The sequence below is a fragment of the Mobula hypostoma genome, chromosome 5, assembly GCF_963921235.1.
Source record: "Mobula hypostoma chromosome 5, sMobHyp1.1, whole genome shotgun sequence".
NCBI lineage: Eukaryota > Metazoa > Chordata > Chondrichthyes > Myliobatiformes > Myliobatidae > Mobula > Mobula hypostoma.
The window spans coordinates 34,905,902-34,925,879 of record NC_086101.1 but is presented as its reverse complement, the minus strand read 5'-3'; the positions used below and the strand labels follow the sequence as shown (position 1 = coordinate 34,925,879).

Sequence of the window (19,978 nt, the reverse complement as noted above, 5' to 3'; positions counted from 1 at the left end):
GCAGGCGGAACTGTCAACATCCCACAGCCTTAGATGGTCCCATCTGTGCTCAGCAAAAGAGTGAACAGTCACCCTCCAATACCTTGGCCACCATCTGCTCGTGGGTGAGATTCTCAACGTTTTCTCCATTCAGCTGGATGATCCGGTCGTTGAGTTCAACACCAGCGATGGAAGCAGCACCCAGGGGAGAAATTTCCGTCATGAACAGACCAGGGACTCCTGCACAAAGGAAGCACTTGGTGAAGACCCGAAGCAGTGTTGTTCAGGAAGACCGTGGCTCCCCATGAGTCAGGCTTATAGTCCCAATGTGGAATCGTCATGTTTGTAAACGGAACTCATCCATCTGCAGGCTCCTGCTCTGCTGGGCACCCTCACTCTGTCTGTCATGGTAGTCTGAGCCTCCCAGTACCCAGCCATTTAAACCCCTCCCCTCCCATTCCCACACTGACCCATCTGACCTCAGCCTACTCAGCTGCCAGGCTGAGGCTAAGGAGAACGTAGAGGAACACCAGAAACATGAGAAATTCTGCCGCTGCTGGGAATCCGAAGCATCACTCGCAAAATGCTGGAGGAACAGCAGGTCAGGCAGCTTCTTTGGAAGTGAATGAACAGTCGATGTTTCGGGCTGAGGCCCCTTCTTCGGGACTGGATAGGAAGGGGGAAGGTGCCAGAATAAAAAGGTGGAGAGAGGGGAAGAAGGGTAGCTGGACGGTGATAGGTGAAGGCAGGTGAGTAGGAAAGTTAACGTGCTGGAGAGGAAGGAATCTGGTAGGGGAGGAGCGTGGATCATAGGAGAAAGGGAAGGAGAAGGGGACCCAGGGGGAGGTGGTAGGCAGATGAGAAGAGGCAAGAGACCAGAGTGTGGAATAGAAGATATGGGGAGAGGGAGAGAATTGTTTTTTTTTACCGGAAGGAGAAATCAATATTCAGTTGGAGGCTATCCCGAAGGAATGAAAGGTGTTCCTCTTCCACCCTGAGGTGACCTCAGCGTGGCACAGCAGGAGGCCAAGGAGCAACACGTCAGAATGGGAATCGCAATTAGAAGATTTGGCCACCGGGGAGTTCCACTTTTGGTGGATGGAGCAGGTCGACGAAGCAGTCCCCCAGTTTACCACAGGTCTCATCAATGTAGCGGAGGCTGCATTGGGAGCACCGGACACAGTAGACAACCCCAGCAGATTCGCAGGTGAGGTGTTGCCTCACTTGGAAGGAGAACATCACCTCATATCTCCCCTGGGAAATCTACAGTCCAACTGCATGAACAATGAATTCTCCAACTTCTGGTGACCTGCTCGACCTCTGTCCATTTTCCCCCTCCTCCTGTTTTACCCAGTTCCTCCCATCACCCTATCTCCCTCACCTCCTTCACCCACTCCATCTGTCCCTCATCTACACACTCCTCCCATGGGGTCTGCTCCACTCATTGTTCCCATTTGCCCCCCCCCCACCTCCCTCACTCAGCTCTTCCTCTCCACCTTCCTCTCTTATCAAATTCCACCATCTTCAGTCCTCTGTCAGCTCCACCTATCACCTTCCGACCTCTGTTCCTATTCCCAACCTCCCCTCGACCCACCCATCATCCTCCAGCTCTTGCTCCATTTCTATGTACCGGCTATCTCCCCTCTATCTTCTTATCGCCACCCGAAACCTCAGCTGTCCATTTCCCTCCACAAGCTGCCTGACCTGCTGAGTTCTTGCTCCTTTGTCTAAAACATTTGGCATTAAACAAGAAAACCCCTAGCCTGAACCGCAAAGGCAGCAGCTGACTGGCTGAATTAACGTTCACTTTGAAGTTCGAACATGAACTTGAGTCAGGCAGAACTGTTTCACCACACCAATTAAAGATGAACGTTTAAAGGTTCGTTTCATTTGTCATGTGTACATCAAAGCATCGAAATATACAGTGAAGTGCGTCATTTGCATCAACAATCAACACAGTCCAAGAATATGCTGGGGGCAGCCCGCAAGAGCCAACATACCTCCAACACCAACATCGTATGCTCACAATTTACCGACCCTAACTCTTATCCAGACTTCCTTGGATTGTGGGAGAAAACTGGAGCACCTGGAGGAAACTGACATAGTCACAGGGTCCTTACAGAGAGCGTTAGGAATTAACTTGCATCTCATTAAGACATACATGTATAAGCCAATGCAAGCAAACATAGTGTCTCTACCTTACAGAGTGGTTTAAACTCCTTGTCAATTGCAGTATGGCCCCAACACAGACCCTGGTTTCAGTGAGAGGGCTTGCAATAGCTGAGATCTGCTCTGGAAGTACATTCCCGTAGACTGCTCTCACCAAGACCTTGGACAGGGAACTCGGCCAGTCCCGTGTTTCCACTGGTCACAAAGTTTGTACGGGAAGAGTGAGGAATTTTCCCCCCACCCGTTTGGATGAGTGAAGCCTCAACAGTACAAGCCCTGTAGCTCCCAGGGCAAAGCAATGCAGTGTGGAGTGGAATGCCAGCAGAAGTGATGGATGCGGGCTCAATGCAACGTTGAAGAGACAGTTGGATAAGTGCATGGATGGGAGGGCTATTGTTCAGGGGCGGGTCAATGGAACTAGGCAGAATAACAGCTTGGCACAGACTAGATGGGCTAAGGAGTCCGTGTAGTACCTATTTCTCTATAACTCTATGTGGTAGGCACCCCATCCAGAACCCTGGACACTTCCTCCTTACACCTCCAGTGGACTGTGTGTACTGTCTACAAAATTGGCCACAATTACTAGCCCAGAATATAGAACATCCCAAGCCCACTGCCCTAGCACAAAGAAGAACCACAGCAGCGGACACAGGGGAACACTATCTGCAGGCTCCCCTCCGAGTCCACACTATCAGTACTTGGAAACATATCACGGTCCTTCGCCATCACTGGATAATCACCTTGTGGTGGTGAAGAGGCTTGTGACTTCCTGAGATCCCAAGAGTATGCTATCTGGAGTTTCGCCATCTGGCGCTTAGCCCCTGGTAGGGTCGCCTGTGGTGGTAAGGTCAAGGAGGAAGTTCCAGACAAAGAGTGATCCAAACAAGACCTCAACAAGGGGAGCCGGCAGAAAGTGATGACACATCCCTACAGCAGTGATGGCAGAAGAAGGCTGCAGTTATCTTGCACTCCATGTGACTAACCCTTGACCCTAATGGGTCAAGGACCATGTGATAGCTGCCCGTGCATCAGCCTGTCCACATTAAACAAAATCAAGCACAAGCCTTCTCCATTAAGGGAACACTGCCCCATAGGAGGAGATCATACTGAGCTGGAGTGATTGACACTACTGCTACATCCTGGAGCTCTCTCCTCTGCAACCCTGTGGGAGCACCTTCACCAGCAGGACTGCATCATTCAAGACAGCTCAACCCTACCTTCTCTGGGGCAGTTAGGGACAGGAAATAACACCAGCATTCTGAAGGTGAATAATTCCTTCCCCACGGGCGCATCACCATTTCGGTGTTGTCTGACAAAAGCTGTGTACGTTGTAGGACCACCTTCCCCTAGCCCCCTCTTGAACCAAAGGCCAGCAGTCTGCTAGCTCCTCCGACCGCATTGTTTGTCAGGCTGTACCTTTGATGGTTTTCAGTGAGAATCCAAAGCCGCGTTCTTGTTTCAGCAGGTAGCAGAGCCTTGGCCGGTGTGTTTTCTCACCGACTCCATTCACCGCCGGCTGGCTTGGACCTGAGTCTACACAGCTCACTTGCAGCAGGTCAATGCCCTGCTTCATGGCACTAACGTACGAGGCAGCATCCAGTACCGTCAGGGTGACTGAGGATTCTGACTTCTTGATCATTTCCACCACCTGAAACACAAGGAGGCAGAGTTTAGAAGGTGGAGGTGTCAGTCCCCTCCTCACAGAAGGACTACATTTAGTTGATGCCCATTCCTCGAACCCCAACATTTGTTCTTCTCCTTTTCCTGTCCCTGATAAAGCTAAAGATACAAATACTTGAGATGCATACCACCAGACACTAGGCCAGCTTCTATCCTGCTGTTATAATACTATTGAGTAGAACTCTTGTTCAATTAGATGATCTCCTAATCTACCTTGACAAGGCCTTTGCACTTTATTTGTCTGCCTGCACTGCATTTTCTCTGTAACATTTCTCCAATTCTCTTTCCTGTTGAATCCATTCCCACTTTCAGGCAGCACATTGCAGCTCACAAACCCGCTTTTGCAAAAGCATTTCCCTCTTTTCCCCTCTCGTCCTACTGCCCAACACCTTCACTCTGTGTTTTCTGGTCATTTACATCCCTGTCCCTTCTCCTTATTCACTCCATCAAGACCCTTTCTGATTCCGAACTCCTCCTTCAAATCTCCTCTTAACCTTCTCTGCTAAATTACCTACTCTTGCTCCTAATTTTGTCCAGGCTCCCACCAAACTGAAGTCCCTCCCTCCTTCTTGAATTGTTCCAGGAAATGTCCTCCACACGTACTCCCAATCCTTCACAATGGCTGTACATTCACAGTGGACAGTATCGTGACTGGATGCATCACGACCTGTTACGGAGCCAGCAGTGCCCAGGAACAGAAAAAGAAAGTGGTGGACACAGCCCAGTCCATTTCTGGCAATGCCGTCCTCACCACTGAGTACATCATCATCAAAAACGCAGTGTCCGTCATCAGAGGCCCTCACCAACCAGGTTGTGCCCTCTTCTTGCACCTGCCATTGGGCAGGAGGTACAGAAGCCTTAGGTCTGACATCACCAGATTCAGGAACAGTTCTTACTTTACAATGGTCAAGCTTCTGAAACAGCGTGGACAACTTCAATCACCACTACTCTGAACTGATTCTACAACCTACACACTCACTTTCAAAGACTCTTTATAACTCATGTTCTGAGTATTATTTTTTATTTGTACAGATTGCCTTCTTTTGCAGACTGGTTGTTTGTCAATCTTTGCTTTTCATAAGTTTGATTGTATTTCTTTTATTCCCTGTAAATACCCACAAGAAAGTGAATCTAGGTCAATTGTAATATATTGATAACTAAATTATTTTGAACTTAGATTCCTAGAGGGCTCTGAGTTGAACGTAGACACTGGGATGGCAGATGTCGGAATCTGGAGTGGCTAACAATCTGCTGGAGGAAAATGGGTAATAGATATTCCAGTATGAGACCATTCATCTGGTCTGGAGTCCAGATATCCAGGTGAAAGATCTTGACTCAAATTATTGACTGTCTATTTCCTTCCACAGATGCTGCCTGACCCACTGAGTTCCTGCTGCTTCTTGCTTATTGAACACCCGACTCCAGAGCCACCAGATAATTAAACATCTCTTCCTCACTTCTGTCCCCTCGATCTCCTTTAGAATGTCCATGTGGTCTAGCCTTTGTCTTCTCTTGAGGCTTGAGGTTGGTAAAGAATATTATTGTTCATGACTTACTGTGGACACACTTTGGCAATCCAAAAAGGGCTTCCACAGCAGTCGCTGAAGTATTATGAGATGAGCAGTCAGACCCAGCCCGAGTGCCACGTACCTGTTGATGATCCTCAGTGTCAACGAACACCCCGTTGACCCTGAGCACTCGGTCACCGTCCTTCAGACCCGCACGGTCGGCAGAACCTCCCTTTGCCACGGTGCGAATCAAGTGCCCCTTCACATCCTTCTCAAGCCTCAAGAAGAACCCAAAGCTGCTGCCTTCCTTCTTGGACAGTTGGCAAACTCGCGGCTGAAGTGGGGTCACCATGGTTTGTGGCTCCAGCAACCTGCAACGAGAAATTCTCTGTCAGTGACCGGTCAGTGGTCCGTTCAGCAGCCCCCTCTTGCCTCACGTTCAAAGTTCAATGCAAGTTCAGTATCAAAGTGTGTGTACCATCAGTTCATCGCTGAGGCAAGTGAAGCCATCTGTGTCAGTCCAGGACCCCGATGGTTTAGGGCAACAACAGTGGCAAGGGACTCAAGATTCCTGCATCTCCTTCCCAGCAAGAAGAGAGGGAATTCTTGGGAATGCCATGTACAACAGCATTCTTTAAGTTTCATATTTCATCATGGCAAGGAAAGGGGCTGTCTGACCCATAAAGACTATGTTAGCTTTCAGGACAACCCCATCAATCCCTTTCCCACATGCTCCTGTGATCTATCTTCTTCCCTCACTTGTCATCAACTTCCACCGCCCCCCCCCCATTTCCTCTGCACCTACCCACACTGCCAGCAGTAAAGTATCTACCAACCTGCACACCTTTGGGACGTGGGAAGAAACAGGACCACAAACCTGCAGTCACAGACAGCAGCTGAGGTCAGTATTGAACTTGGCTCACAAGTGTGAGACTCTACTAGTTACCGGACCGTGCTATGATCCATTTTTTGATTGCAAATCAGACAGTTGTCCTCTGCAGAATAATCTTGCTGCCAGGGTACGCACTTGTCCAGGACCATATAGGGAGTACTGTGGACAGGTGCGATTTCCTTCCCTCAGGACGGATGTACTTAACACGGAGGGAGTGCAGAGGGATTCTCCACCTGGTTCGGGGTGGTGGGTTTGTTGTATGAGAAGCAATTGGTAGAATGGGCCTGGATTGTCCGGAATTTCCACAGCTCCATAGACTGGATGGAGGAAGGCTGTTCCTCCGATTGAGGAATCTAGAACATGGTCTCAGAATACAGGGTGGGTCATTTCAAACTGAGGTGGGAGAGGATTCTTCACTCAGAATGCAGTGAATCCCAGGAATTCTCAGCTCTAGAGGGCTGAGGGGGCTCATTGTGTTCCTTCAGAGCAGGGGTATCTGGGGACATGGCATGGAGGCAGAAGGTTGGCCCGTCTCCTGTTGTGACCACTGTCTTCTCCTGTTTGTAAATTTGTCAGTCACCTGCCTGAAGTTTCTTCCTGGAGCTTCTCCCTGCCCCAGACTTCTAAGAATACTAGCTAAAGCTTGTATCAAAGTTCACAGAATTTCACACAGGCTACATGAGATCTGTGGGATTAAGTTTTTGGGCAGTGTTTGCACTGGCTTCAAGATCTACATTTTAAATATTTTAAAATTAAAACAACAGTAGATTTACCAAAAATCCAGCTAATGGGATTAGTAACTGGTTCCACCTAGTTTTAAATTCGTCATTGATCATGTTTCCTACAAAAGAGATCCTGCTGATTCACAGTCAGTGAAATTTGAACAGTTGATAAATAATTGATCCAAGTTCCATTGTGGGCTCAGGTGAGTGCGATTCATGTGAGCACATGCCTTCCCCTGGTTCCTGTGTTGGGTATTGTCTGTGATGCACCTGGCTCTGGTCTCACACTCCTCTGAAGAATTTGTATTTATCAGAATCAGAATCAGAATGTTGTGAAATTCGTTGTTTTGCAGCAGCACGTAAGCAATTGCTGAGCCGCACAAATGCCGGGGAACTCAGCAGGTAAGGCAACATCTATGGAGAGGAATAAACAGTCGATGTTTCGGGCTGAGGCCCTGAATCGGGACCTGGTCTCTGCCTGAAACTTCAACTGTTTTTTCCCCTCCATAGATGCTGAGTTCCTCCAGCATTTGAAGTGTGTTTCTCCGGATTTCCAGTATCTGCACAATATATTGTGTTTATAAAAAATTACTGTAAGTTGCAATAATAAATATACACATATAAGAATAAATATGCAAAAATAGAGCAATATACCTGTTCACATTCTCAAGGCATCCATGGGTTACTCCTGAAGCGTGTTCAGTGCAGGCAAGTGTTTTGGCCATTTTGCATGCAGCAAAATCTCACAAACAAATGCATAATGCACAATGCTGGAGGAACTCAGCAGTTCAAGTTCTGATGAAGCATCTTGGCCCGAAACATCGACTGTTTAGTTCCTTCTATAGATGCTGCCCGACCTCCTGAGTTCCTCTTGCACTTCATATGTATTGCTCTGGATTTCCAGTATCTGCAGAATCTCCTGAGCAAAGGAACAGACATATTTGCTGCTACAGTTTAAGGAAAGGATCTTGAGGAGAGATTTTAAGGAAGAAATTGTGAAGAGAGATTGAGTTGCCAGGGACTGTACTCGCTGAAATTCAGAAAAAATGAGAGGAGAACTTACAGAAACATATAAAATTATGAAAGGGGTAGATAAGATAGAGGCAGGAAAGTTGTTTCTACTGACAGCTGAGACTAAAACTAGGGGACATAGCCTCAAGATTAGGGGGAGCTGATTTAGGACAGAGATGAGGAGGAACTGCTTTTCCCAGAGGGTGGTGAATCTGTGGAATTCTCTACCCAATGAAGCAGTGGAGGCTACCTCAGTAAATATATTTAAGACAAGGTTGGATAGATTTTTGCATAATAGGGGAATTAAGGATTATGGGGAAAAGACAGGTAGGTGGAGATGAGTCCATGGCCAGATCAGCCATGATCTTATTGGATGGCGGAGCAGGCTAGACAGGCCAGATGGCCGACTCCTGCTCCTATTTCTTATGTTCTCATGTCCTCTCTACTAGTTCCACAGGACTGTTGGCAAGCAGTGGAGATAGAGGATCCTGGCTTAACATCTTGCCAGCTGACCGAGATGTTAGCTGTGGACCACGGGATTATTCTTCTACCCTGGGTCTGAGAGGAATGAATTTACACCACTCCACAAGGCAGGAGCCCAAGGAGATGTTGAGGGAGTGCTTCATTCTCAGAGGGGCTGGATGCCTCAGCGGCAATGTTTTGAAGACTAGCAGGGACGACCTCTCCTGTGCTCTGAAGAGTGGGGAAGCTTGTTCCCTGGTCACTCATCTTGATGCTGATGGTGAGGACTTGCAGTGAGTGAACTGACTGCTGTGGCCCTCTGTATTACAAGTGTTTTATACACTTCAAAGGACTCTTCATGAACCTTAGGGCGCTCTGGATGCCCAGAGGTATCGAGTTAAGGCAGGCCTTTGTCCCAGCCACGGGTGAAGACAGTGAGCTCAGCTGGTGGAAGGGAGGTCAGGACAACAGCCGTGTGACTGCGGGTGCTCTCAGAACGGGAGAGGAAGTGGGCTGAGGAAGCAAGGACCAATCACCCTACATAAACACTCCAGATTTAAGGAAGGGAAACAAGATTGAGGAGGGTGGTGTGGTTTGCAGGAAGGGCTCATGGAAGTTAGGTAACAGTGGTTTCTCAATAGTCTTTCAGAGTTGGGGGATGGTGCAGGTTTGGGAGATGGTGTACAGGATGTTGGAGCTTCCTCCAGCAGGCCCTTACTTCATAGGTCCTGTGTCCTCCTGTTTCTGCCACTGGATAAGAAAATTCCCCAGGAGGTTCCCACCCATCACAAGCTACAGCTAACCTGTACTAGGACCTCTCCCTCCCCCCACCTTGTGATGTGTCACCTCCTGTTAATGGCAGTGACGTGAGCAGGAAGGGGTGCAGGGAAGGAGGGCGGTGATCTGATATAGCAGTGGAAATAACATCCAAAGGGGACCTGAATTATGGAGCAAAGATCCAGAAACAATACTGGAAAGGTTTCACATTTTTTATTATAACAAAGGTCACTTTCAGCATGACATCTAAAACTTCGATAAACTTTTATAGTTGTGTAGTGGAGAGTATATTGACTGGCTGCATCATGGTCTGGAATGGAAACAGCAATGCTCTTGAATAGAAAATCCTACAAAAGGTAGCGAATACAGCCCAGTCCATCATGGGTAAAGCCCTCCGCACCATTGAGAACATCTACTTGGAACAGTGTCGCAAGAAAGCAGTACCCACCATTAGGGACCCCCACCACCACTCTTTTCTGGCTGCTGCCATCAGGTGGAAGGTACAAGAGTCTCAGGACTCACACCACCAGGTTCAAGAACAGTTACTACCCCTCGACCATCATGCTTGAGAACCAAAGGGGATAGTTTCTCTTGCCCCGTCATTGAAGTGTTCCCACAACCAACTTTCAAGTGCTTTTCATCTCATGTTCTTGATATCTATTTCTTATTCATTTATTATTATTATTTCTTATTTTTATATTTGCACAGTTGCTGTCTTCTGCATGCTGGTTGAATGCCCAAGTTGGGTGCCAACAAGAAAATGAATCTCAGGGTTGTATATAGTGACATAACTGTATTTTGATAATAAAATTATCAAAATTCGGCGGGAGGAGAAGATGGCGGCGCGACGCAGCTCGCAGTGGCCACTCCGGTGGTGATGTCTGTTATTTGTCAAGTAGGGTGCCGTGCACAATCCTGATTTGATGGAGACGGATGTGAGAGTACAGAGGAACATCTGGTGAAACTTCTGAAATGCCTGCTTTGCTGCTGCTCCTACTGTGTGATCCAGAATCTCCGGAGGGGAAGGCCCCAAGTCCTCAGCTTTGCTTGTTGCTCGGTGGTTGGGGCGGGGTTGAAGCGCTCGGAAGAGAATGGTGCTCAGTGCTCGGTGTTGAAGGGCTGGTCGGAGGCTTGAAGTTCTCGGACGGACTCAGAGTCTACTGCGGTCGGGTGCTTCCAATGGTACTGCATTGGTAAGTTTGCGGTGCTTGGAGATTCACGGTAGGGAGAATTTTTCCCTTCTACCGTCTGCGTGAGATGATGGGGCTATCGGGACTTGAGACTTTTTTTTACCGTGCCCATGGTCTGCTCTTTATCAAATTACGGTATTGATTTGCACTGTTGTAACTATATATTATAATTACGTGGTTTTGTCAGTTTTGGTCTTGGTTTGTCCTGTGTTTCTTGTGATATCATTCTGGAGGAACATTGTATCATTTTTTAATGCATGCATTTCTAACTGACAATAAACAAGGACTGAGTGTCCTCATAATCTAAAAAAATACTTTGAACTTTGAACTTGGCTCACCTAGTCCAGGCTGGTTCGCCGAGCAATCCCATCAGTCCCATTCCTCCTCATTTCCCTGTAGACTATTCCCTCACAGGCCCATTAACCACCTCCCCCCACCATCCTATCCACTGCCCCTCGAATCTTAAGAACCATACACACCAGAACCAGTTTATCATAGAGATCAACATAGTTGACCACCCACTAATCTTGTAACCATGTTCCCTTCATTAAGAATCTCCCACTGATGGAAACAACTCTAAATCTGCCTTGTTAATTCCCCGTTTTATGTTTCAATAAGATCACCCTTCATTCTCCTACTCTCCAAAGATTACAGATCCAGTTTCTTCAGTCCCTCTTGGTCGGATATAATATAAAATCAGATTAGATTCACTTTATTTGTCGCACGTACATCGGAACATATAGTGAAAGACGTCATTTATGTCAATGGCCAACACAGTGTGAGGATGTGCTGGGTGCAGCCTGCAAGTATCACCATACTTCCTGTGACAACATGGCATCCGCACTACTTACTAACCCTAGCCCAAACGTGGGAGGAAACGGGAACACCCAGAGAAAACCCACCACACTGTCACGGGGAGAACTCATAAAGTCCTTTCAGGCAGTGATGGGAAATGAACCCATCACTGGTGCTGTAATGTGTGCCGCCTTCTCCTCTCACCCCAGGAATCAGCCTGGTGAACCTCCTTTGAACTGCCTCTGATGCCAATGGGTTCTTTCTTAGATGAAGATACCAAGACAGTATCCAACTGTCCAGGTGTGACCTCACCAACTTGTGACAACACTGCCCTACCTGTGAACTCCCACCCTCATGCAGTAAAGGACAACACTGAGTCACAGAGCACTACAGCAAAGAGGCCATTCAGCCTATCCAATTCATGTCAGCCTGCTCTTTTGCCTAGTCCCATCTATGTGCACCTAGACTTAGTCTCCACCCGTCTCTCATTCATGTACCTATCCAAACTTCTCTTAAATATTACAATTAACCTCACATCTAACATTTCCAACAGCAGCTCATTCCACAGTCGCACCACCCTCTGGGTGAAGAAGCTCCCCCTCAGCTTCCCCTTGAATATTTCATCTTTCACCCTTAACCTATGACCTCTACCTCTAGTTTCACACAAGCTCAGGAGAAGAAGCCTGCATATATTCACCCTATATCTCCCTATAGTAATTTTGTGTAGTGTGTCTGTATAATATCTCCCCTTATTCTCCTGCGCTCCAGGGAATAAGCCCTAACCTATTCAACCTTTCCCTGTCATTCAGGTCCTCAGGCCCCAGCAAAATCCTTGTGAATTTTCTCTAAACTCTTTAAAGCTTATTGCTATCTTCCCTGCAGATAGGTAACCTGAACTGCATACAGTGCTCTATATTTGACCAGACCAATGTCTCATATATGATAAGTTTGTGGCCTAAGGTAGAGGGAGTCAATTTCAGAAAACCTAGCACATTTATTTTTCCTACATTTACAAACTTAGTCCAGCAGTTGTGGAGCATACGGATCCCTTCTTTGTAGAAGTCGGTGTCTTGGACCTCCAGAAAGTGGTCCACAGCAGGGGTGATCAACAAGTTTGTGGCCTAAGGTAGAAGGAGATGAGTTATTAACTTCAAACTTTCTGCATAATCACTCAAAGGGTTGAACTGCACGTGCATGTAACGAGAGCTGTAAAACTCCTCACCTTCTACCTTAGGCCACGAACTTATCAATCATCCCTGCTGTGGACCACCTGGAGGTCCAAGACACTCTCGTTACATGCACGTGCAGTTCAACTCTGAGTGATAATGCAGAAAGTTTGAAGTTAATAACTCATCTCTTTCTACCTTAGGCCACGAACTTATCAATCACCCCTGCTGTGGACCACTTTCTGGAGGTCCAAGACACCGACTTCTACAAAGAAGGGATCCATATGCTCCACAACCACTGGACTCAGTGTGTACATGTAGGAGGGGACTATGTCGAAAAATAAATGTGCTAGGTTTTCTAAAATGGACTCCTTCTACCTTAGGCCACGAACTTATCAATCACCCGACGTACCTTCAATGTAATATCACAACAGGCCAACATGTCATCTGCCTTCGTCATGCCTAAGGTTTGGTGGCACATACCCCCAATACCGGGTCGCTGAAGCTGAGAGGCAGCTGTACTACCTATGGCCTCTCTGGGGTTTGGGATGGGACATCACATCATGTGCTACAGCCCCGTCACTCGGTGGGACACGCCAACCTCTCAGGCCCGGCACCAAAGCTCAGACGTGGCACTGGCATCGGGCTCCCACCCTTTTCTGAAACCGATGTGAACCAACCCCTGCCCCCTTCACCACACCCTCTCACTTTAATCCACCACCATCAGCTCTTCCTCGCCCAACCACCACCTCCCCTTCCCCAACCATCACCTCCTTCTCCCCACCCACCCTCACCACCCACTGTCACCAGCCACCCCTGCTGCAAATTGAATATTTCAGTATTAATATTGTAAATATATTGTTTGATTAAGCATTCTTGTTCAATTAAATGATTAATTACGGATTAAATGTAAAAGACCATAAGACATAGGAGCAGAATTAGGCCATTTAGCTTTTCCAACATGGCTGATCCCGGATCCCACTCAACCCCATACGCCTGCCTTCTCGCCATAACCTTTGATGCCCCGACCAAACAGGGAAAGATCAACTTCCTTCTTAAATATACCCATGGACTTGACTTCCACTACAGTCTGTGGTGGAGCATTCCGCAGATTCACTACTCCCTGGCTAAAAAAATTCCTCTTTAACCCTGTTCTAAAAGGTTGCCCCTCAGTTTTGAAGCTGTGCCCTCTAGTTCTGGATATCCCCACCATAGGATGCATCCTCTCCACATCCTCCGTATCTAGTCTTCAACATTCGGTAGATCCCCCCACGTTCTTCTAAATTCCAATGAGTACAGGCCCAAAGCTGACAAATGCTCCTCGTATGTTAGCCCTTTCATTCCAGGAATCATCCTCGTGAATCTCCTCTGGACTCTCTCCAATGGCAACACATCCTTTCTTAGATATGGGGCCCAAAACTGCTGACAGTACCCCAAGTGCAGCCTGACTAGTGTCTTATAAAGCCTCAGGGTTATCTCCTTGCAGTTATATTCTATTTCCCTTGAAATAGATGCCAACATTGCATTTGCCTTCTTTACCAGAGACTCAACCTGTAAGTTAACCTTCTGGGAGTCTTACCTGAGGACCCCTAAGTCCCTCTGCACCTCTGATGTTTGAACCTTCTCCCCATTTAGATAATAGTCTGCATTATTGTTCCTTTTACCAAAATGCGTTATCATACATTTCCTAACACTGTATTCCATCTGCCACTTTTTAGCCCATTCTTCCAATTTGTCTAAGTCCTGCTGTAATCGCATTGCTTCCTCAGCACTACCTACCCCTCCACCTATCTTCGTGTCATCCACAAACTTTGCCACAAAGACACCAATTCCATAATCTAAATCACTGACAAACAATGTGAAAAGTAGCGGTCCCAGTACTGACCCCTGAGGAAGACCACTAGTCACCGGCAGCCAACCAGAAAAAGCCCCTTTATTCCCACTCGCTGCCTCCTGCCTGTCAGCCATTCCACTATCAATACCAGTATCTTTCCTGTAACACCATCGAATTCTATCTTGTGAAGCAATCTCATGTGTTCCATCTTATCAAACGCCTTCTGAAATTCCAAGTAAGTGACATCCACTGCCTCTCCTTTGTCCACGCAGATTATTTTATCATTAGTCACCAAGTTACTGTGAAACCTCGTCCTTAAAAATAGACTCCAATGCTTTCCGAACCACTGAGGTTGGGCTAACTGAACTATAATTTCCTTTCTTTTGCCTTCCTTTCTTCTTAAAGAGTAGAGTGACATTTGCAATTTTCCAGTCCTCTGGGACGATGCCAGGGTCAAGTGATTCTTGAAAGATCATGACCAATGCATCCCTTATCTCTTCAGCAACCTCTCTCAGGACTCTGGGATGTGGTCCATCTGGCCAAGGTGACTTATCCACCTTAAGACCACTCAGTTTGCCCAGCACTTTTTCCTTTGAAATAGTAAGGGCACTCACTCCTGCTCCCTGACACTCACGGACCTCTGGCACACTGCTGGTGTCTTCCACAGTGAAGACAGATGCAAAACAAGTGAATTGCATACATCAAGATATGTGCACACCTCGCTTAAGGTAAACTCGAAGTTAGATATGTTATTCCGGACTCCCTTGTTTTTATTTTGATAATTCTTTATGTGTTCAAGTTAGAAACCATAAAACCCCTCACTCCTCGTGAACCTCCTCTGGACACCCACCCCTCTCCTCATCACACCCCACTACCAGTCCTGCCTCCCCTCCCCACCACCAGTCCTTCCTCCCCTCCCCACTTCCTCCCCCTCACCACCCTCTCCTCATCACCACCCCACCACCAGTCCTTCCTCCCCTCCCCCTTCCTCCTCCCCGCCATCAGTTCTTCCTCCCCCCCACCATCGTCACCTCTCTTCTCACACACCCTCCCACGCCGCCCCCACCCACCACCGCATCCTCCGGACCACCATCACCTGCCATCCCTGACCTACCCCCCCCCCCCAAAAGGGACAAGCGTTGCTCAACACATTGGGAGCTGAAACAGTATGTCTCATGCATTTATAAATGTAGTTATCTCTGGGTCAAAGTATTCTCCTTTAATAAGACAGTCAGCATGCTGGAGGAAATTCTGCTGACGGACAGTTTTGCTGTCACCATTGCAGTTTTTCCGATCACGTTCATTATTAACTGGGCTACGTGTTCCACGGTTGTGCAATTGAGATGGCTTGCTGCCTGCTCTCAGCCGCACCACACACAGCGTTAATTACATGGAGACACCAGCCCACTGCCCTTCCCCCGAGGACCCCTCATTGCTGGACCTCTGCACCCAGGGGAGACACCACCTATCTCCGGCGGCTGGGGGGGAGGGGATGGAACCGGTCACCTGGGGCAGGTTTGGCAGGCAGACAGAGAGTCGTGTTCATCCAGTGACCTTCGTTTTGTGAACTGTCCTTCACCTCTCTGGGTTCAAACTTTCCGGCTTGCTACGGCCCCTGCTCTGCCCGAAGCCACAAGACAGTGCAGAGAGTTGTGGACACAGTTCAGCACAACACCGAAACCACCCTTCCTGCCATGGCCTCTGTCTATACGTTGCACTGCCTCAGAAAAGCAGCCAGCGTAGTCAAAGACCCCACCCATTCTGGACACTCTCCCTTCTTTCCCCTCCCAGAAAACACTAACACTGAAAGCATGCACAACCAGGCCCAAGGACAGCTTCTATCCCATTGCTAGTAGAGTTCCCTAGACAGACACTGGACCTCAAAATGTACCTCACTGTCCATCTGCTCTGCACTTTCCCTGTTGCTGTTATAATTTACCTTGGATTCCATTATTGTTTTATCCTTGTACTGCTTCAGCGCACTGTGTAACAGTATGTAAGAGAAAGTTTTTCCGCTGCATCTGGGTATGTGAGACAATAATAAACCAATTCCACCTTGAACTGACAGGGCGAGGTTCTGCTGCAATGCTGGAGGTCCAAGCACAGTTGCAGGATGACCTGCTCATAGGGCCAGACTGATGAATGTGAGAGAAGGGAAGGGCTGTCTCCAGGGAACGGGCAACACTTACCTCTCTTCCACAGCAGCAGGCCATCTTAAACACTAAAGGTGAATTCTAATCTACCTCATCGTGACCTTGAACCTTATTGTCTGCCTGCACTGGGCTTTTGTGGTAAACCATGTATATATGTTGTAACTCGGTTACCTGTCTGGACACGCCCCTCTGCTGACTGCCCCTGTGGCTCCTCCCACAGAGTCCTGTATAAAGGTGTTCGCCTTGCCCTTCCCCCTCAGTCTGGGGGCAGACACTCACTGTGGAGGTCGTATTGTACAGCGAATAAAAGCCTTTCATTATTTTACCAAACCTCAGTCTTTTGGAGTAATTGAAGGTGCTTCAATTTTATTCTCTGTAACTGCGCCACTTCATTCCAAATTCTATTTTCATCTATAGCGCCTCGATGTACTGATGTTTCAGACGATCTGTTTGAATGGGACACAAACAATCGGTTTCCACTGTATCTCAGTACGTGTAACAATAATAATTGTGTCCCTCACATTTCTGTCTGTAATTCATCAGCTTTGAGATGCCTTGATACGTGTTGATTTGTGGAAAGGATTTTAGAAAAGCAAGTATTGTTCACGCTCTTGTTTTCTCTTCCACAATCCCTGACCCTGCTCCTTGTTCTCAGTCAGTGGTACAGTGGGGGGAGGGGGGAGAAGAGCAGGCCTAACAGGCAAATGGAAACTTCCAGAAACCATGGAGGCCTGGTGTAGACGGATGAACTTTCACCACCGAACAATTTCTGGAACCATTTAAGACAATTGTACCAATTCTCAGGGATACAGCTCTCCACACACCAGGACATGTTCCAGGGATTCTGGATATCGCTCACTGATCACCTATCCAGACCTGCGACAAAGGCAGTTGCCTCAGCTCAGCCCCAAGGCCAAACATCCACCTGAAAGGGGCTCCCACGTCTTCCAGAGCTGGGAGCAGGATCAGAATCAGGCAAAAGTTCAGCCCCTTGAGCCTGATACACAGGGACAGGAGGACATCCATCACTGTCCAAGACAACATTTTTTATGTGTCCCTGTTAATCAACTCAAACAGCTCCACCTCATGATAAAGTCCAGTTTAATATCATAGGCACAAATACCTGTGTGCACAAGGGCAAGGATAAACTTGCTTGTACACATACACGCACATGCACGGCACACATGCGTACACACACACACACACACACACACACTCACTCTCTCACACACACACTCTCTCACACACACACGCACACTCTCACACACAGAAACACACTCTCACACACACACAGAAACACACACATGCACACATACACACACATAAACACACACTCACATGCACACAGATAAACACACACAAATGCTCACACACCCACACACATACACACACACAAAACCACAGGCACACATGGTCATGCACAGACACATAAGCACACAGATAAACACACACAAACACTCGCACACATGCAGACGCACACACACAACCACATGGACGTACACAGGCACACACGCACATTCACAAAGACAGACAAACACACAGATAAACTCACACAAACACACCCATACACACACAGAGATACAAACACATAAACACACACATATGACTGCAAACATACTCCGCACGTGCAGTCTCACACACCTACACACAATAAAAACACAAATTAAATGTAAATAATACATTACACAAATTATACAATTTAATCATCTGTTAACGACCCAAGGAAATCCATTCTGTGCTGCCTGTTTGAAATTGACAAAGCTTTGATAAAGGGAGTTCAGACCTGAAACATTAACCATTTCTCTCCCCACTGACCCGCTGAGTGTTCCCAATGTTTTCTGTTTTTATTTCAGTTTTCCATTTTTTATGATGCCATAATTTAATCCTTTGTGTGTTAGTCATGAACTATTGACCCTCTGTCTGCACACTTTCAAGCAATAACATTCAGTCAGTGAAGCAAATCGGAATCATCTTGCTTTTGGGGTTCTGCCTGTAAATGTACTCACTGACCAAGGGCAATCTGAACAGTGCCTCGCATCTGGGAACTTGCAGTGATTAATGGAGGAGGCATGAGAGACTGCAGACACCGGAATGAGGGGCAACACACAACCTGCAGCAGGAACTGTGGTGGAAAATGGACAATGGACATTTTGGCTCGAGAGCCCTCATCCGAACTGCTGATAAATAACCTTTTATCACCCCACCCACAGAAGATTCAGTAACAAAATACACATTTAAATCAACATTGCTCACCTCAGCTCGGTTGGGAACTCACATACTCTCTAAGGTGGTCTACACAGGGTTAAACCTACAGGGTAAACCTTCAGCTTCTCTTAGATATTCAGCCAGTTAGTTTGTCTAACTTACCAAAAAACCCCAGAACTCGTAATAAAACTTATTACTAATTCAGATAACGCTGACAATTATACAACCACAGTCAATATTTGATCAGCAAGGCAGAATCAAATAAAAACAACGACAGACACCCAAGGGAATGCAACAAATCCAAAAGGGAAACATTTCTCTCCAAAATCAGCCAGGTGAAATATGTAAGGAAGGTGTTTACCAAACTCCGGGTGTTCAGTTCCAAGGGATTCTCTGCGTTCTCTGAGAGGCTGTGAGGTAGGGCCGTGGACTTTGATCATAATTTGGTTAAGGGTTGAACCATTCGCTAGGCACTGAGGAACAGTTCGCGAAATGTCAACAACATTCCTCGTGTCCATCCAATAACTGAGCCGAGCTGTCAATGCATCCACTTTTGCAAACCCAGACCTTGAACCAGCTCGCATGAACTACACAGGCAGCTGCTTCCTGCCCACCTAGTGGGGCTGGGGAGAGCCCCCTCCCCCAGAAGAAGGGCACCAGCCTGCCCTGCTGAAGGGGCGCGCGGCGGGGGGGGGGTGGGGAGAGATGTGCGAGGTAGGGGAGGAGAGTGTGGGTGATGGGAGGAAGGTCAGGAGGTCCGATCATGAGGACACTCAGCGGGCCGGGCGGTGAGGGTGAGAAGTGGGGGAGAATCCCCGTGAGCCCCGATACCCCGACCCAGTGTCGTGCTTCTGAAATCCCTAACTGGCCCCAGCCTGAGCAGAGCGTGAGGCTGAGAGATCCGTCGCCCCACTGCCCGGTGCGAGGGTAATTTATGGCCCTGTTCCTTGCCCTGAACACCCGCAGCAGTGAGAAGTAACTCTCCATCCAACTAATACAGAAGGGTAAAGGAGGGGAGCGCAGTACTGTATGGGGGGGGGTACAGCACTATACAGAGGGGACTACAGGAGGGGGTACAGCACAAAGAGGGAGGGGGTTAGGACAGCACAGTACCTTACAGGAGGGGTACAGTACAGTACCGGTAGGAGGAAAGGACTAAAGAGAAGCGGTGTACAGGACTGTACGGTGGGAGTACAGGAGTGGGGAAAGGACTACAGAAGGTGGGGTACAGGCGGAGAGAAAGGATTGTACGGGGGTAGAGGATTGTACAGGACAGGGAACAAGAGGAGGAACAGGAGGGAGAGCAGGTGGGGGTACAGAGCTGTACAGGCGTAATACAGGAGGGGGTAGAGGAAGGGTACAGCACTGTACAGGAGAGGGCACAGAAGGGGTACAGGAGGAGGTACAGATGGGGTACAGGGGAGAGTAGAGGAGA

The 19,978-nt window shown here is 47.8% G+C and overlaps 1 protein-coding gene across 2 annotated transcripts in view; it reads right to left on the bottom strand.

The window, feature by feature from the left end:
- Positions 1 to 19,053, bottom strand: part of LOC134346759 (Na(+)/H(+) exchange regulatory cofactor NHE-RF3-like) — a 37,134-nt gene extending 18,081 nt beyond the window's left edge. Inside the window, exons 1-5 of one of the 2 annotated variants that reach the window (XM_063048364.1) lie at positions 18,905 to 18,919; positions 7,605 to 7,869; positions 5,479 to 5,707; positions 3,565 to 3,796; positions 83 to 219 (exon numbers count right to left, since the gene is read on the bottom strand). In XM_063048364.1, coding sequence (XP_062904434.1) covers positions 83 to 219; positions 3,565 to 3,796; positions 5,479 to 5,707; positions 7,605 to 7,675 — 669 coding nt within the window. In that variant the 5' untranslated portion in view covers positions 7,676 to 7,869; positions 18,905 to 18,919. Of the gene's footprint in view, positions 1 to 82; positions 220 to 3,564; positions 3,797 to 5,478; positions 5,708 to 7,604; positions 7,870 to 18,904 lie in introns of both variants that reach the window. The other variant, XM_063048365.1, reaches the window with a different exon arrangement.
- Between the last annotated feature and the right edge of the window lie 925 nt (positions 19,054 to 19,978).